At 42.1% G+C, this 15,351-nt stretch overlaps 1 protein-coding gene across 1 annotated transcript in view; it reads right to left on the reverse strand.

Moving 5' to 3' along the window:
• Positions 1-15,351, reverse strand: part of LOC106571864 (MAP kinase-activated protein kinase 2) — a 39,722-nt gene that overhangs the window by 19,290 nt on the left and 5,081 nt on the right. Inside the window, exons 2-3 of the mRNA XM_014145367.3 lie at positions 834-973; positions 689-753 (exon numbers count right to left, since the gene is read on the reverse strand). Coding sequence (XP_014000842.1) covers positions 689-753; positions 834-973 — 205 coding nt within the window. The remainder of the gene's footprint in view (positions 1-688; positions 754-833; positions 974-15,351) is intronic.

Raw genomic sequence — 15,351 nt, forward strand, 5'->3', positions numbered from 1 at the left:
CAATCCTTATTAGAGAAGTGTGAAATATTTTCTTAACGCAAACATCCTTTCTGAATTTAAAAGTAATCCTCGATGTAATTCTCTAGTTTTTCAAAAGTATCTGTAATCTGATGACAATATTTCAGCTGGTAAAGGATTAGTTACCGGTTTTTCGTAATCTCTTACATGTAACAGATTACATGAAATCCGTTACTTCCCAACTCTGATGTCACCTATGCGCTTAAATAGCAAATGGAGGACTCTTTTCCCGTGGTTCATTTTCATGCCAGCCAGGTAGGCTATACTCCTCTAGTAAAGAGAAGCAATGTGCTTAATATTTGGAAAGTTAAGAAATAAATATAGTAGGTATAGTCTATAGAAAGCTGATGGGATCCTCTTTTTAATAGAGGTCATCATTGTTTTCTACCGCAATTGCATAGTTATAGAAATGTTGCACAACATGAGCTCATGAAGTGTTTGATTAGATTTTAGATTACATTTGCATTGATGTCAGAGTGAATAGAGGGACAACAGAGTGCTGAGTACCAGGCAGTTAGCAAGTTTGGTAGGCTACTAATGACCATCAGCAGCATCAGAGCTTGGAGAAGCCTAACTACCGTGACTAAACGGTCACATGGAATTTGACTGTCATGACTCGTTACCGCCGGTGTGGCGGTAATACGGTCCCCATAACAGCCCTACTCATTACCTCTTTCTGTGAATGCCTGGTTCCCTCGGTCTTGAATATGGCTGAATAGCTCACCTCCATCCATACTAAAATGGAGAGAGAAAACATTGAATAACATAGGCTAAATGTGTGTGTGTGTGTGTGTGTGTGTGTGTCAGTCACCCACCACTCCATGACGATGAGCAGGCACTTCCTGCTTTGGTAGAGGTTTTCGTAGACGTCCATGATGCGTACGATGTGAGAGCATGGCGACGCCCTCCAGTGGAGCTCTACCTCCCGACGAGCCTTCGCACAATCCTGCAGCATCTGAAGAGGGGGCGGAGTAGATGAGAAGAGAAACGAGGGAATCGGAGGGTAAATCGGATCTTCATGGCTTCCTTTCCTCCTCTCACCACCATTAAAATCAAATCAAACTTTGTCACATGCCCCGAATACAACCCGTGAAATGCTCACTTACAAGCCCTTAACCAAAAGTGCAGTTCAAGAAGATTATCTCTGATATCAGTGGTAACAGGTTTAAATAAAAGTGAAAGAAATATGATGGAAGGGTGAGAGACAATTACCAGCATGAGTGATTTTTAGGCTAATGAGGCAAACCACACAGAGCGAGCTGCTGACTAACATGTCTTTCAAAAGGTTACGTCTAGATTTCTCACCAACCAGTGTCTAGTGCAGCCTACTTTCTCCGCTACTGATAGTACATCAGGCCAGGGGTCTCAAAGATGCAGTGTCTAATTTGTCATTGTTTCTGAATTACAAAAACAATGCAGAAGATTTTCCTTCCTCAGTTCACGCCAAGTTCAGAGGCCTCAAACCACGACAGAGCAAAAGCCATCCAGAGGTAGTCACTTCCCTGATTTTGACATTCAGATCTGATTACGGCAGCCTCAGACACATCATAATACAATTTCCCTCCTTCCCAGATGGAACAAGCCTAATGGAACCTAATGACATTACTCACCAATTTGGGAGTTCAAGAACAATACCACACAAAAGACCAAGCTGGTTGAAAAGGTAAAGGCTTAACCCTTGGTCAACCTGACGTGTGGCTAGTAAGCAAACACACATTGACAATCAATCCACCGCATCCGCCAATGGTGGCCTTCCGCATCAGGAGTGGAAGGTGGCCGAGCTACAGCGGTGTTTGTGAGAACATGAGACATCCCAAAAATCTGTAGGGATGGAACGGTTTGGCCCAAGATCCACTCTGGAAAGATGACTCATGAACGTGATGGTGTTCTCAGTTCTGCTCTACGACACCCACAAGTGTCAAGGGATTCGTCTGAAGTCGGTACCGCCAATCTGCCCACTTCTGTCTGTAGCATCCGAACAGTTTAGGCTATATATCACCCCTCTATGGAAAGGTTAGACTCAGGAAAACGTACAAATAATAAACTCAGCAAAAAAAGAAACGTCCTCTCACTGTCAACTGCGTTTATTTTCAGCAAACTAATCATGTGTAAATATTTATATGAAAATAAGATTCAACAGGCAAACTGAACAAGTTCCACAGACATGTGACTAACAGAAATGGAATAATGTGTCTCTGAATAAAGGGGGGGTAAAAGTAACAGTCAGTATCTGGTGTGGCCACCAGCTGCATTAAGTACTGCAGTGCATTTCCTCCTCATGGACTGCACCAGATTTGCCAGTTCTTGATGTTACCCCACTCTTCCACCAAGGCACCTGCAAGTTCCCGGACATTTCTGGGGGGAATGGCCCTAGCTCTCACCCTCCGATCCAACAGGTCCCAGATGTGCTCAATGGGATTGAGATCCGGGCTCTTCGCTGGTCATGGCAGAACACTGACATTCCTGTCTTGCAGAAAATCACGCACAGAACGAGCAGTATGGCTGGTGGCATTGTCATGCTGGAGAGTCATGTCAGGATGAGCCTGGAGGAAGGGTACGACGTGAGGGATGAGGATGTCTTCCCTGTAACGCAGTGTTGAGATTGCATGCAATGACAACGAGCTCAGTCCGATGATGCTGTGACACACCGCCCCAGACCATGACGGACCCTCCACCTCCATCCCGCTCCAGAGTACAGGCCTCGGTGTAATGCTCATTCCCTCAACGATAAACGCGAATAAGACCAACACCCCTGGTGAGACAAAACCGCGACTCGTCAGACAAAAGCACTTTTTGCCAGTCCTGTCTGGTCCAGCGATGGTGGGTTTGTACCCATAGGCGACGTTGTTGCCGGTGATGTCTGGTGAGGACCTGCCTTACAACAGGCCTACAAGCCCTCAGTCCAGCCTCTCTCAGCCTATTGCGGACAGTCTGATCACTGAAGGAGGGATTGTGCATTCCTGGTGTAACTCAGGCAGTTGTTGTTGCCATCCAGTACCTGTCCCGCAGGTGTGATGTTCGGATGTACCGATACTGTGCAGGTGTTGTTACACGTAGTCTGCCACTGCGAGGACGATCAGCTGTCCGTCCTGTCTCCCTGTAGCGGTGTCTTAGGCGTCTCACAGTATGGACATTGCAATTTACTGCCCTGGCCACATCTGCAGTCCTCATGCCTCCTTGCAGCATGCCTAAGGCACGTTCACACAGATGAGCAGTGACCATGGGTATCTTCATTTTGGTGTTTTTTCAGAGTCAGTAGAAAGGCCTCTTTAGTGTCCTTAGTTTTCATAACTGTGACCTTAATTGCCTACCGTCTGTAAGCTGTTGGTGTCTTAACGACCGTTCCACAGGTGCATGTTCATTAATTGTTTATGGTTCATTGAACAAGCATGGGAAACAGTGTTTAAACCCTTTACAATGAAGATCTGAAGTTATTTGGATTCAAGAATTAGTTTATATAATATACACATATTATATAATATACACATACACTACCGTTCCAAAAAATTTGGGGTCACTTAGAAATGTCCTTGTTTTTTGAAAAAGCAAAGCCATTTTGTTGTCCATTAAAATAACATAACATTTATCAGAATTCCAGTGTAGACATTGATATTGTTGTAAATGACTATTGTAGTTGGAAAATAGATTTTTTTTATGGAATATCTACATACAGCGGCCCATTATCAGAAACCATCACTCCTGTGTTCCAATGGCACGTTGTGTTAGCTAATCCAAGTTTATAATTTTAAAAGGCTAATTGATCATTAGAAAACCCTTTTGCAATTATGTTAGCACAGCTGAAAACTGTTGTTCTGATTAAATAAGCAATAAAACTGGCCTTCTTTAGACTAGCTAGACTAGTAGACTAGCGTCAGCACTTGTGGGTTTGATTATAGGCTCAAAATGGCCAGAAACAAAGACCTTTCTTCTGAACTCGTCAGTCTGTTTTTGTTCTGAGAAATGAAGGCTATTCCATGCGAGAAATTGCCAAGAAACTGAACTTCTCGTACAACGCTGTGTACTACTCCCTTCACAGAACACCGCAAACTGGCTCTAAACAGAATAGAAACAGGAGTGGGAGGCCCCGGTGCACAACTGAGCAAGAGGACAGGTACATTAGAGTGTCTAGTTTGAGAAACAGACGCCTCACAAGTCCTCAACTGGCAGCTTCATTAAATAGTACCCGCAAAAGACCAGTCTCAACATCAACAGTGAAGAGGTGACTCCGGGATGCTGGCCTTCTTGGCAGAGTTCATCTCTCCAGTGTCTGTTTTCTTTTGCCCATCTAAATCTTGTATTTTATTGGCCAGTCTGAGATATGGCTTTTTCATTGCAACTCTGCCTAGAAGGCCAGCATCCCAGAGTCACCTCTTCACAGTTGAGACGTTTTTTTTGCGGGTACTATTTAATGAAGCAGCCAGTTACAGCCTAGTGTCTTCTTGGATATGACGCTACAAGCTTGGCACGCTACAAGCCTTGGGGATCTTCTCTGCAGATCCTCTCAAGCCCTGTCAGGTTGGATGGGGAGCGTCGCTACTCCGCCATTTTCAGGTCCCTCCAGAGATATTCGACAGGATTCAATTGCAGGATCTGGCTGGGCCACTCTAGAACATTCAGAGACTTGTCCCACAGCCACTCCTGTGTTGTCTTGGCTGTGTGCTTAGGGTCGTTGTTCTGAGCAGGTTTTTCATCAAGGATCTCTGTACTTTAATCCGTTCGTCTTTCCCTCGATCCTGACTAGTCTCACAGTCCCTGGCAATGAAAAACATGCCCACGGCATGATGCTGCCACCACCATGCTTCACCGTAGGGATGGTGCCAGGTTTCCTCCAGACGTGAAGCTTGGCATTCAGGCCAAAGAGTTCAATATTTCTTTCAGAGAATCGTGTTTCTCATGCTCCGAGAGTCCTTTACGTACCTTTTGTCAAACTCCAAGCGGGCAGTCCTGTGCCTTTTACTGAGGAGCGGCTTCGGTCTGGCCACTCCTCAGTAAAAGGCGCACTGTGGGACCTTTATATAGACCGCTGTGTGTCTTTCCAAATCATGTCCAATCAATTGAATTTACCACAGGTGAACTCCAATCAAGTTATAGAAACATCAAAGATGATCAATAGAAACAGGATGCACCGGAGCTCAATTTTGAGTCTCATAGGGTCTGAATACTTAAGTAAATAAGGTATGTTATTTTTTATGAATTTGAACTTTTTTTCCTAAAAACCTGTTTCTTTTTTTCATTTTGGGGTGTTATGTGTAGATTGATGAGGGGGGAAAAAAATACTTTAATCCATTTTAGAATAGGGCTGTAACGTAACAAAATGTGGAAAAAGTCAAGGGGTCTGAAAGCACCGTATTTCTCTCACATAGAACACACATCAAGCCGACTAGGTAAATAGGTCAACTATTCTACTATGGCAGGGGTGTTAAACTCATTCCATGGAGGGCCTAGTGTCCGCTGTTTTTTCCCCTTTCAATGAACCCCTAGACAAACAGGTGAGGAGAGTTCTTTACTAATTAGTGACCTTCAATCAAGTACAAGGGAATGAGTTTGACACGTGTACTATGGGGTTGTCTGATTTAGTTTTAACCTCTATAGGATCGGTGTCCCCCCATGGGGTGGTTAAGCTAACATAGGCTAATATGTGATTAGGATGAGGTTGTAAGTAACATGAACATTTTTCAGGACAGACAACTTTAACAATAATTGCACTATCCAATTTACAGTAGCTATTACAGTGAAAGAATACCATGCGATTGTTTGAGGAGAGTGCACAGTAATGAACTTGAAAATGTATTATTAAACCAATTAGGCACATTTGGGCAGTCTGATACAACATTTTGAACAGATATGCATTGGATCATTCTAAAACTTTGCACATACACTGCTGCCATCTAGCAGCCAAAATCTAAATTGCGCCTGGGCTGGAATAATGCATTATGGCGTTTCTCTTGCATTTCAAAGACGATGGTACAAAAAATTTATACTTTGTATTATCTTTTACCAGATCTAATGTGTTATATTCTCCAACATTTATTTCACAATTCCACAAATGTCAGTGTTTCCATTCAAATGGTACCAAGAATATGCATATCCTTGCTTCAGGTCCTGAGCTACAGGCAGTTAGATTTGGGTATGTCATTTTAGGCGAAAATTGGAGAAAAAAAAACAGGTTGGATCCTTAAGAGGTTCTAAAAGCAACATTACTTGGCAAAAATAGTAGCACTGGAAAGTTACATCCTGAATGATAAAGTAGCCTATAGGCTTTAAATTACTTTTACCAGCAGCTACAGTAGGCTGCACACAGCTGTTTGAGTTGGCGGTGTGCATTATATGAATTTATTTTGTATAACAGACATGCTTCTGTATTATGTCATCTCCAAATTGCAACTACTTTTCAATGTCCATGGGTGTGCGGTGTTACTCGGTGCTCATGTGGTGAGGATGCTTGTTACAATAAATGGAAAGAGGGTAGGTGTCAGAGAGCGGGAGCGAGGTTAAAGAAGGCTTCTTAAGCCTTGAGACAATTTAGACATGCATTGTGCCATTCAGAGGGTGAATGGACAAGACAAAATATTTAAGTGCCTTTGAACGTGGTATGGTAGTAGGTGCCAGAAGCAATGGTTTGAGTGTCAAAAACTGCAGCACTGCTGGGGTTTTCAGACTCAAAACAGTTTGTATCAAGAATGGTCCACCACCCAAAGGACATCCAACTTAACACAACTGAGCATTGCAGTCAACATGGGACAGTATCCCTTTGGAACACATAGACACCTTGTAGAGTCCGTGCCCTGACAAATTGAGGCTGTTCTGAGGGCAAAAGGGGGTGCAACGCAATATTAGGAAGGTGTTCCTAATGTTTTGTAAACTCAGTGTATATTAGAGTGAGCCATGTCAAGAATCCAGTATATAAATCAAATAAATAAATATGTGAGGTATAAAAAGTAACTAAAATACAATTTACAGTAGTAGAAATATTAGAATGAGATGTCGGGGATACAGTATTTAAATACACATTGTGTAACGAAGTGTCCAGTGGTTCAATGTCTCTATAGCATGTGACAGCAGCATTGGCTGAGTGTGTGTGTGTGTGTGTGTGTATATATGTATATGTGCATGTGTTTGTGAGTATGAGGTATGCGTGTGTGTGATAGCGTATGTGTGTGTGTGTGTGTGTGTGTGTGTGTGTGTGTGTGTGTGTGTGTGTGTGTGTGTGTGTGTGTTGTGTGATTGTGCAACAGTCTGATGACCTGAAAATAGAGGCTGTTTTTTAGTCTCTCTTAGCTCTGATGCACCTGTACTGTCAGACGGTAGCCGAGTGAACAGTCCATGGCTCAGGTGACTGAGGGCCTTAATGATCTTCTTGGCCAGGAACAATTGTGGCCATCTTTCTCAAGCGAAGGTCTTTGCTAACTGCCTCATTCAGTTCAGCTAGCAGAGTTCGGCTAAGCGCCAGCTGAACTGAAGCATGCTGGCTCCTTTAGGGGCCATGCTGAATTTCCTCAGCTGCCTGAGGCTGTAGAGGCACTGTTGCAACTTCTTCACGACTGTGCCGGTGTGGCGTCGATGAGGAAGGGGGTGTGCTCCCTCTTTCGTCTCCTGTAGAGCACGATAAGCTCCTTGGTTTTGTTGACCTCGAGGGAGCGGTTATTTTCCTGGCATCACTCCACCAGGGCTCTAACCTCCTCCCTGTAGTCATAGGTGAGAAGGAAGTACTGGAGGGATCCAGTTGCACATGGAGAAGTTCAGACAAGCTTGAAGGGCACTATCGTGTTAAAAGCTGAACTGTAGTCAATTTACAGCATTCTCATAGGTTTTCCTCTTGTTCAGGAAAGACAAGACGTGATTGCGTCATCAGTGGATATGTTGAGGGGGTATGGTGGAGGTGATATGATCCTTGACTTTCAAAGCACTTCATGGATGACAGAAGTGAGCGCTATTTTTATTTAACTATGCAAGTCAGTTAAGAACAAATTCTTATTTACAATGATGGCCTACACCGGCCAAACCCGTACGACGCTGGGCCAATTGTGCGCCACCCTATAGGACTCCCAATCACGGCTGGTTGTGATACAGCCTGAATGCTATGGGGCGAGTCATTTAGTTCAGTTAGCTTGCTTGGGTACAGGACCAATTGTGGCCATCTTGAAGCAAGTGGGGTTGACAGACTGGGATAGTGAGAGGTTGAAAAGGTCTGTAAACACTCCAGCCATACCGTCTGCGCATGTTCTGAAAACGCGGCTTGGGATGCCATACGGGCCGGCAGGCTTGAGGGGGTTAACACACTAGAAGGTCCTACTCACATAGGCTACAGAGATCGGGAGCCCGCAGTCCTTGTGAGCAGCGGAGGCCCATGTCAGTGGCGCTGTGTTGTTTTCCTCAAAGCTGGCACAAAAGGTGTTTAGCTTGGTTGGTTTTCCCTTTGTAATCCATGATTGTCTGAAGTCCCTGCCACATGGGTCTCGTATCTGGGCCGTTGAATTGCGATTCCACTTGTAAGGTCTTTTTGTCTCTGTCTTGCGGTGGTCTGTTTGTACTCGGCAGTGTTTTCAGTCAGTGTTTCCAGTTTCCAGCGTTGAACAGACCATACCACGTGTGCTTCCAGTTTGAATTTCTGCCTCTAGGCTGGGAGGAGATGGAGAATGAAGGTGTTGTCTAGGGCTGGGCGGTATACCTTATTTTACTATATACACCAGTATTGATGCACGAACCGGTTTGGGTTTTTACTTTACCTTCAATAACAGTATTTAAATGTTTGGTTTGTTAAATGTTATAGGCCGTATGTAACGTACATTTTTGTAGTTTACACCGCTACTTGAGTCATCCCTCTCCACTCTCACCATGCCGCTTTCCACACAGACCTAGCCCCGACCCGGCAATCAAGGAGCGCATTTTTTGTTACTTGACCACGAGACACTTGCGTTCAGTCTGCATGGTCAATCGGGCACATGCAACAACATTGATGACAACGATGTTGTTTCCACTTTGCTTCTTAATATAACTCCACAAGTGTTCTAGAATTACACTACTAGTTTGTTTCTCTTACATCTGCAAAAATCTAGTTTGTTTTTTCTTAGCAAGGTTTAGCTAAATCTTGTTAGCTGCTTATGCAAATTGATAGTTAGCTGGCAAGCTAGCTAATAAATGTACTGAGTCAGAACAACCTTAGCTAGCTATACAGCTTAATACCAGTGATGGTGTAGCCCTAAATCTGCATGTTTATGCAACAGTATCTTCTAAAAGAGGAATAGGCGAAGCACGAATAGGTTTCTAGAAACGTTTGCTAATTTATAAAAAATTAATTAGCGCTGTCCTCCCGGTCAAACTGAGCAATCGGGGGAGAAGGGTCTTGGGCAGGGAGGTGACCAAGAACCCGATCGTCCTCTGTGGACATGGGAGAACCTTCCAGAAGGACAACCATCTCTGTAGCACTCCACCAATCAGACCTTTATGGTAGAGTGCCAGACTGAAGCCACTCCTCAGTAAAAGGCACATGACAGCCGCTTGGAGTTGGCCAAAAGGCACCTAAAGGACTATCAGACCATGAGAAACAAGATTCTCTGGTCTGAGGAAACCAAGATTGAACTCTCTGGCCTGAATGCCAAGAGTCACGTCTGGAAGAACGAAGCAAAGTACAGAAAGATCCTTGATGAAAACCTGCTCCAGAGTGCTCAGGACCTCAGACTGGGGCAATGGATCACCTTCCAACAGGACTACAACCTGAAAATAGCTGTGCAGCGACACTCCCAATCCAACCTGACAGAGCTTGAGAGGATCTGCATAGAAGAATGGGAGAAACTCCCCAAATACAGGTGTGCCAAGCTTGTAACGTCAAACCTAAGAAAACTCAAGGATATAACCGCTGCTTCAACAAAGTACTGAGTAAAGGGTCTGAATACTTGTGTAAATGTGATATTTCTAAAAACCTTCTTTTGTCTTCTCATTATGGGGTATTGTGTGAGGATTTAATACATTTGGAATAAGGCTGTAACGTAACAACATTTGGAAAAACTCAAGGGGTTTGAATACTTTACGAATGCACTGTATGTGGGTTTTTGGTAACGGAATTACAAGGCACTGTTTCTTAAACTTAGAGAAGGCAAATAATTTCTACCAAACTAAATATAAAAGCGCTGATATTAGGGTCTTCACTTCAATATTGTGTTTTTACATATTTAGCTTTTAAAATACTTTTTCTGGTAGATGTCCAAAATCCCTTTTCCATCTGTTTGACCAGAAATCAAACTCTTTGCTTATTCCTAATTGTTAGGATGGCAAATGGTAATAAAATGTATATATGCTTTCATTTCAACAACAAAAAATATATAGACTCCTCGCTTTCATTTGACATGCTCCCATGAACTTCACGTTGGTGCTCATGGGTACTTTACATGGAAATGCCCAACACACACAGAGACATAAGAAATTCTCCTCATTAAAGTATTGTATACATTTGGAAATACCCAGTACAGTTGACTCCTGATATCATCTCAATGTAAATATGCACTAAACCAAACATGCAGAAATCCAGAGCAACTAAAAAGTAGGCCAACTGAATTTGAACAGGGGAACGGCGCTAATATGAATAAATAGCACTTAATCCACGTCGGAAGTTTAAGGCGCAAGGTGTCAGCGATGTTGTGTCCTCCTGACCCTGCTTACTGCGTGTAGCCTACCCACTTCCACATCAACAAACATGAGTCATTCCCTGACGTCATTCAGTATTCACGGGAGGAAGGGGCACCGTACAGCTGGCACTACCATTGCCTCAGCATGACACACACCGACCACACGTATTTACACATGCGCGTCGCACACACACACACACACACACGTGTGTGTATGGACCACCTAAGCATTGTCACGACAGCAGGATGTGATCGTCACAACTTTTATCAGGGAGAACGGTACTAGCCCAGTCAGTTTTAATGATAAAGTGATTCCAGTGTGACGGAATTACAATTTGATTCTGATTTTTCACTTAAAAAAGAAATGTATGCCAAACAAAAAACACTGATTTCAAAAAGTTTAACAAAGCCATACAAACTCTATGCACAATGACTTCTTTGTACAATTTAGACAGACAAATTCCCAAAAACACATTTACTGGATGAACTGTCCAAATGGAAAGTTTTGTAACAGAATTACGGTAAAATCTCCTTCAGTTGTTATGCGACCACGTTTTCCAAAAACTCTTAAATATCTGCGGCCGGCTGCAACACAGCCCGGGATCGAGCCCGGATCTGTAATGATGCCTCAAGCACTGCAATGTAGTGCCTTAGACCGATGCGCAACTTGGGAGGCTCTCAGTCACATTTAAGACCTTTGAAAACTGAATAAGACAATTTATATAAATGAATGTAATTCTTTAAAGGACCCGCAGACACTGACAGTAGTTGAGTAGAGTTCAGTACAGTACAATACATTATACAGTACTGTTCTATACCTTTCTTTACTGTCCTGTACTCTACTTTCTTTACTGTATTGTGTGGTGGGAAAACAATTTCGGGACGGTAAAACATTTTCAGTGTAAACTTAAATGACTAAAACCAGATATAAAGTATGCAGAAAGTACTGTAGAGTACAGTATAACGTCTTGTATTGAACTCTTCTCTACTAATGTCAGGGTGTCCACGGGTCCTTTACATTCATTTATCTAAATTAAATGCCTTAAAAGTCATCTCAAGGGAGAGGTTCGGTATGAAATACACTCCCTTCTAGATGTGCTGGGTGGTACCACCTGAAGGCTTACTATAAAAGCAGGTGACAGCGCGCCTTATTTGGCAATGGTCCTGTTAAATGGAGTGTGCCAATATATTTTGCATGTTTCCTTGACTAGACTACTGACGTTACACAAATTTCAAAAGGCAGTAAGGCACATTTCCGTACTTACGTTTTTTTATTTTTTATTATGCGGATAGCCAGGGGCACAAATTAAGCATTTGTTTAGTGAGTCCGCCAGATCAGAAGCAGTAGGGATGACCAGGGATGTTCTCTTGATAAGTGTGTGTCAGGGAAAATGTATGGAGTAAAAAGTACATTATTTTCTTTAGAAATGTAGCAAAGTAAAAGTTGCCAAAAATCGAAATAGTAAAGTACAGATACCCCAAAAAACTACTTCAGTAGTACTTGAAAGTATTTTTTACACCACTGGTCCACGTTTCAAAAAAATGTTTTGCGCGCAATGGGGGTATTCAAACTTACACTGCAAGTGTAAATAGATGTCAGGAACTTGGTGCCTTACCCCTGTGAGCCATGTGTCCTGGGACCGGTTTCCCAAAAGCATTTTAAGGCTAAGTTCATTGTTAGGCCGTCATTGTAAATAAAAATGTGTTCTTAACCAACTTGCCTAGTTAAATAAAAAATACAAATATTGTTAGAACCTTCGTAGGAGCATCGTTAAAATATCCGAGCTGTTAACTAAAACCAATGTTATTAATGCTGCACTTAAACTCTCATATTCTAACACCAGCCTCAGACCTCTCATAGAACAGCCACGTTGCTAGAAGCTTTTTGCCCTCCCGCATCACTTTATAAAGAGAAGATCTCCGCTAAGCATAGAAGAATAACAGTGATACCCGTCTCTCCATGACCGCCGATAACTGACTACATTTTGTCAGCGGGGGCAAATTTCATGTTCATTCAGTTGAGTTGCATTTAGCTACTGTCAATTTTTTTGCCTTAATATACTTCATGATGAACGAAGCTACCCAGTGCCACATCAATTTACAACAGGTATGTCTTCAATTGGGTCATACACCTAACATGTGCGCAATGATGTGAAACATATTAATGTAGTGCATTATAGGGTAAGCATTAGATAAGCCGCTCAATATTTACAGCTGGTGATATTTACATGTGATAATCTCTCTCCAGGAGCTGATCTGTCGTCAGTATTTAGGAATAATTCTAATGTTAACTTCTTATGGCTTGGGGGCCTATTTTCACGTCCGGATGAAAAGTGTGCCCAATGTAAACTGCCTGCTACTCAGGCCCAGAAGCTAGGATATGCATATAATTGGTAGATTTGGATAGAAAACACTCTAAAGGTTTCTAAAAATGTTTGAATGATGTCTGTGAGTATAACATAACTTATTTGGCAGGCGAAACCCAGAGGACAAACCATCCAGGGAAAAAAAAATTGAGGCCACTCTTTTCAATGGGTTTTCATTGAGAATCTAGAATTCTAAGGCACTTGCTTGCAGTTCCTATCGCTTCCACTGGATGTCAACAGTCTTTAGAAATTGGTTGATGTTTTTCCTTTGTGTAATGAAGAAGTATTGCTGTTCAGAATGAGGGTAGAGTGAAGTGTACTGTTTGATAGAGGCGCGTAACCTGAAAAGCACACTCCACTTTGTTTTCCTCCGGTATTGAACGCAGTTTATCCCGTCTTAAATTTTATTGATTATTTACGTAAAAAAAATACCTAAAGTTGTATTAGGGAAGTTGTTTGAAATGTTTGGACAAAGATTACAGGTAATTTATGAGATATTTTGTAGTCATATTGCGCGAGTTGGAACCGGTGTTTTCCTGGATCAAACGCGCCAAATAAATGGACATTTTGGATATATAACGACGGAATTAATCGAACAAAAGGACCATTTGTGATGTTTATGGGACATATTGGAGTGCCAACAGAAGAAGCTCGTCAAAGGTAAGGCATGAATTATATCGTTATTTCTGAGTTTTGTCGCGCCTGGTGGGATGAAATATGATTGTGTTTTTTGATGGGGTTTGCTTTCGCCGTAAAGCCTTTTTGAAATCTGACACGGTGGCTAGATTAACAAGAAATTCAACTTTAATTTGGTGTATTGCACTTGTGAATGTATGAAAGTGAAATATTTGTAATACTTTTTTTATTTGGCGCTCTGCCATTTCACCGGATGTTGTCAAATCGATCCCGTTAACGGGATATGAGGCATAAGTTGTTAACCTGTTTAGGATAGGGGGCAGTATTTTCACGGCTGGATAAAAAACGTACCCGATTTAATCTGGTTATTACTCCTGCCCAGAAACTAGAATATGCATATAATTGTTTGATTTGGATAGAAAACACCCTAAAGTTTCTAAAACTGTTTGAATGGTGTCTGTGAGTATAACAGAACTCATATGGCAGGCCAAAACCTGAGAAGATTCTATACAGGAAGTGCCCTCTCTGAACATTTCTTGTCCTTCTATAGCCTCTTTATGGAAAATAGAGGATCTCTGCTGTAACGTGACATTTTCTAAGGCTCCCATAGGCTCTCAGAAGGCGCCAGAACGGGGAATGATGACTCTGCAGTCCCTGGGCGAAAAACAGTAGGGGATTTAGAAAGTGGTCGATCTGAGAACAATGACACGGGTGCGCCAGTACATGTGAAGACACCATTTTCTTCTTTCAGTGTTTGAACGGATACAACGTATCCCGGTCGGAATATTATCGCTATTTTACGAGAAAAATCGCATAAAAATTGATTTTAAACAGCGTTTGACATGCTTCGAAGTACGGTAATGGAATATTTAGAATTTTTTTGTCACGATCACCCTTCGGATAGTGTCTTGAACGCAAGAACAAAACGCCGCTATTTGGATATAACTATGGATTATTTGGAACCAAAACAACATTGGGTGTTGAAGTAGAAGTCCTGGGAGTGCATTCTGACGAAGAACAGCAAAGGTAATCACATTTTTCTTATAGTAAATCTGAGTTTGGTGAGTGCCAAACTTGGTGGGTGTCAAAATGGCTAGCCTGTGATGGCCGGGCTATCTACTCAGAATATTGCAAAATGTGCTTTCACCGAAAAGCTATTTTAAAAATCGGACACCGCGATTGCATAAAGGAGTTCTGTATCTATAATTCTTAAAATAATTGTTATGTTTTTTGTTTATCGTGAGTAATTTAGTAAATTCACCGGAAGATTTCGGTGGGAATGCTAGTCACATGCTAATGTAAAAAGCTGTTTTTTGATATAAATATGAACTTGATTGAACAAAACATGCATGTATTGTATAACATAATGTCCTAGGAGTGTCATCTCATGAAGATCATCAAAGGTTAGTGCTGCATTTAGCTGTGGTTTTGGTTTTTGTGACATTATATGCTAGCTTGAAAAATGGGTGTCTGATTATTTCTGGCTGGGTACTCTCCTGACATAATCTAATGTTTTGCTTTCGTTGTAAAGCCTTTTTGAAATCGGATAATGTGGTTAGATAAAGGAGAGTCTTGTCTTTAAAATGGTGTATAATAGTAATATGTTTGAAAAATTGAAGTTTTTGGATTTTTGAGGAGTTTGTAATTCGCGCCACGCTCTATCATTGGATATTGGCGAGGCGTACCGCTAGCGGAACATCTAGATGTAA

This window comes from Salmo salar, chromosome 15, assembly GCF_965601325.2.
Source record: "Salmo salar chromosome 15, fSalSal1, whole genome shotgun sequence".
NCBI classification, from domain to species: Eukaryota; Metazoa; Chordata; class Actinopteri; order Salmoniformes; family Salmonidae; genus Salmo; species Salmo salar.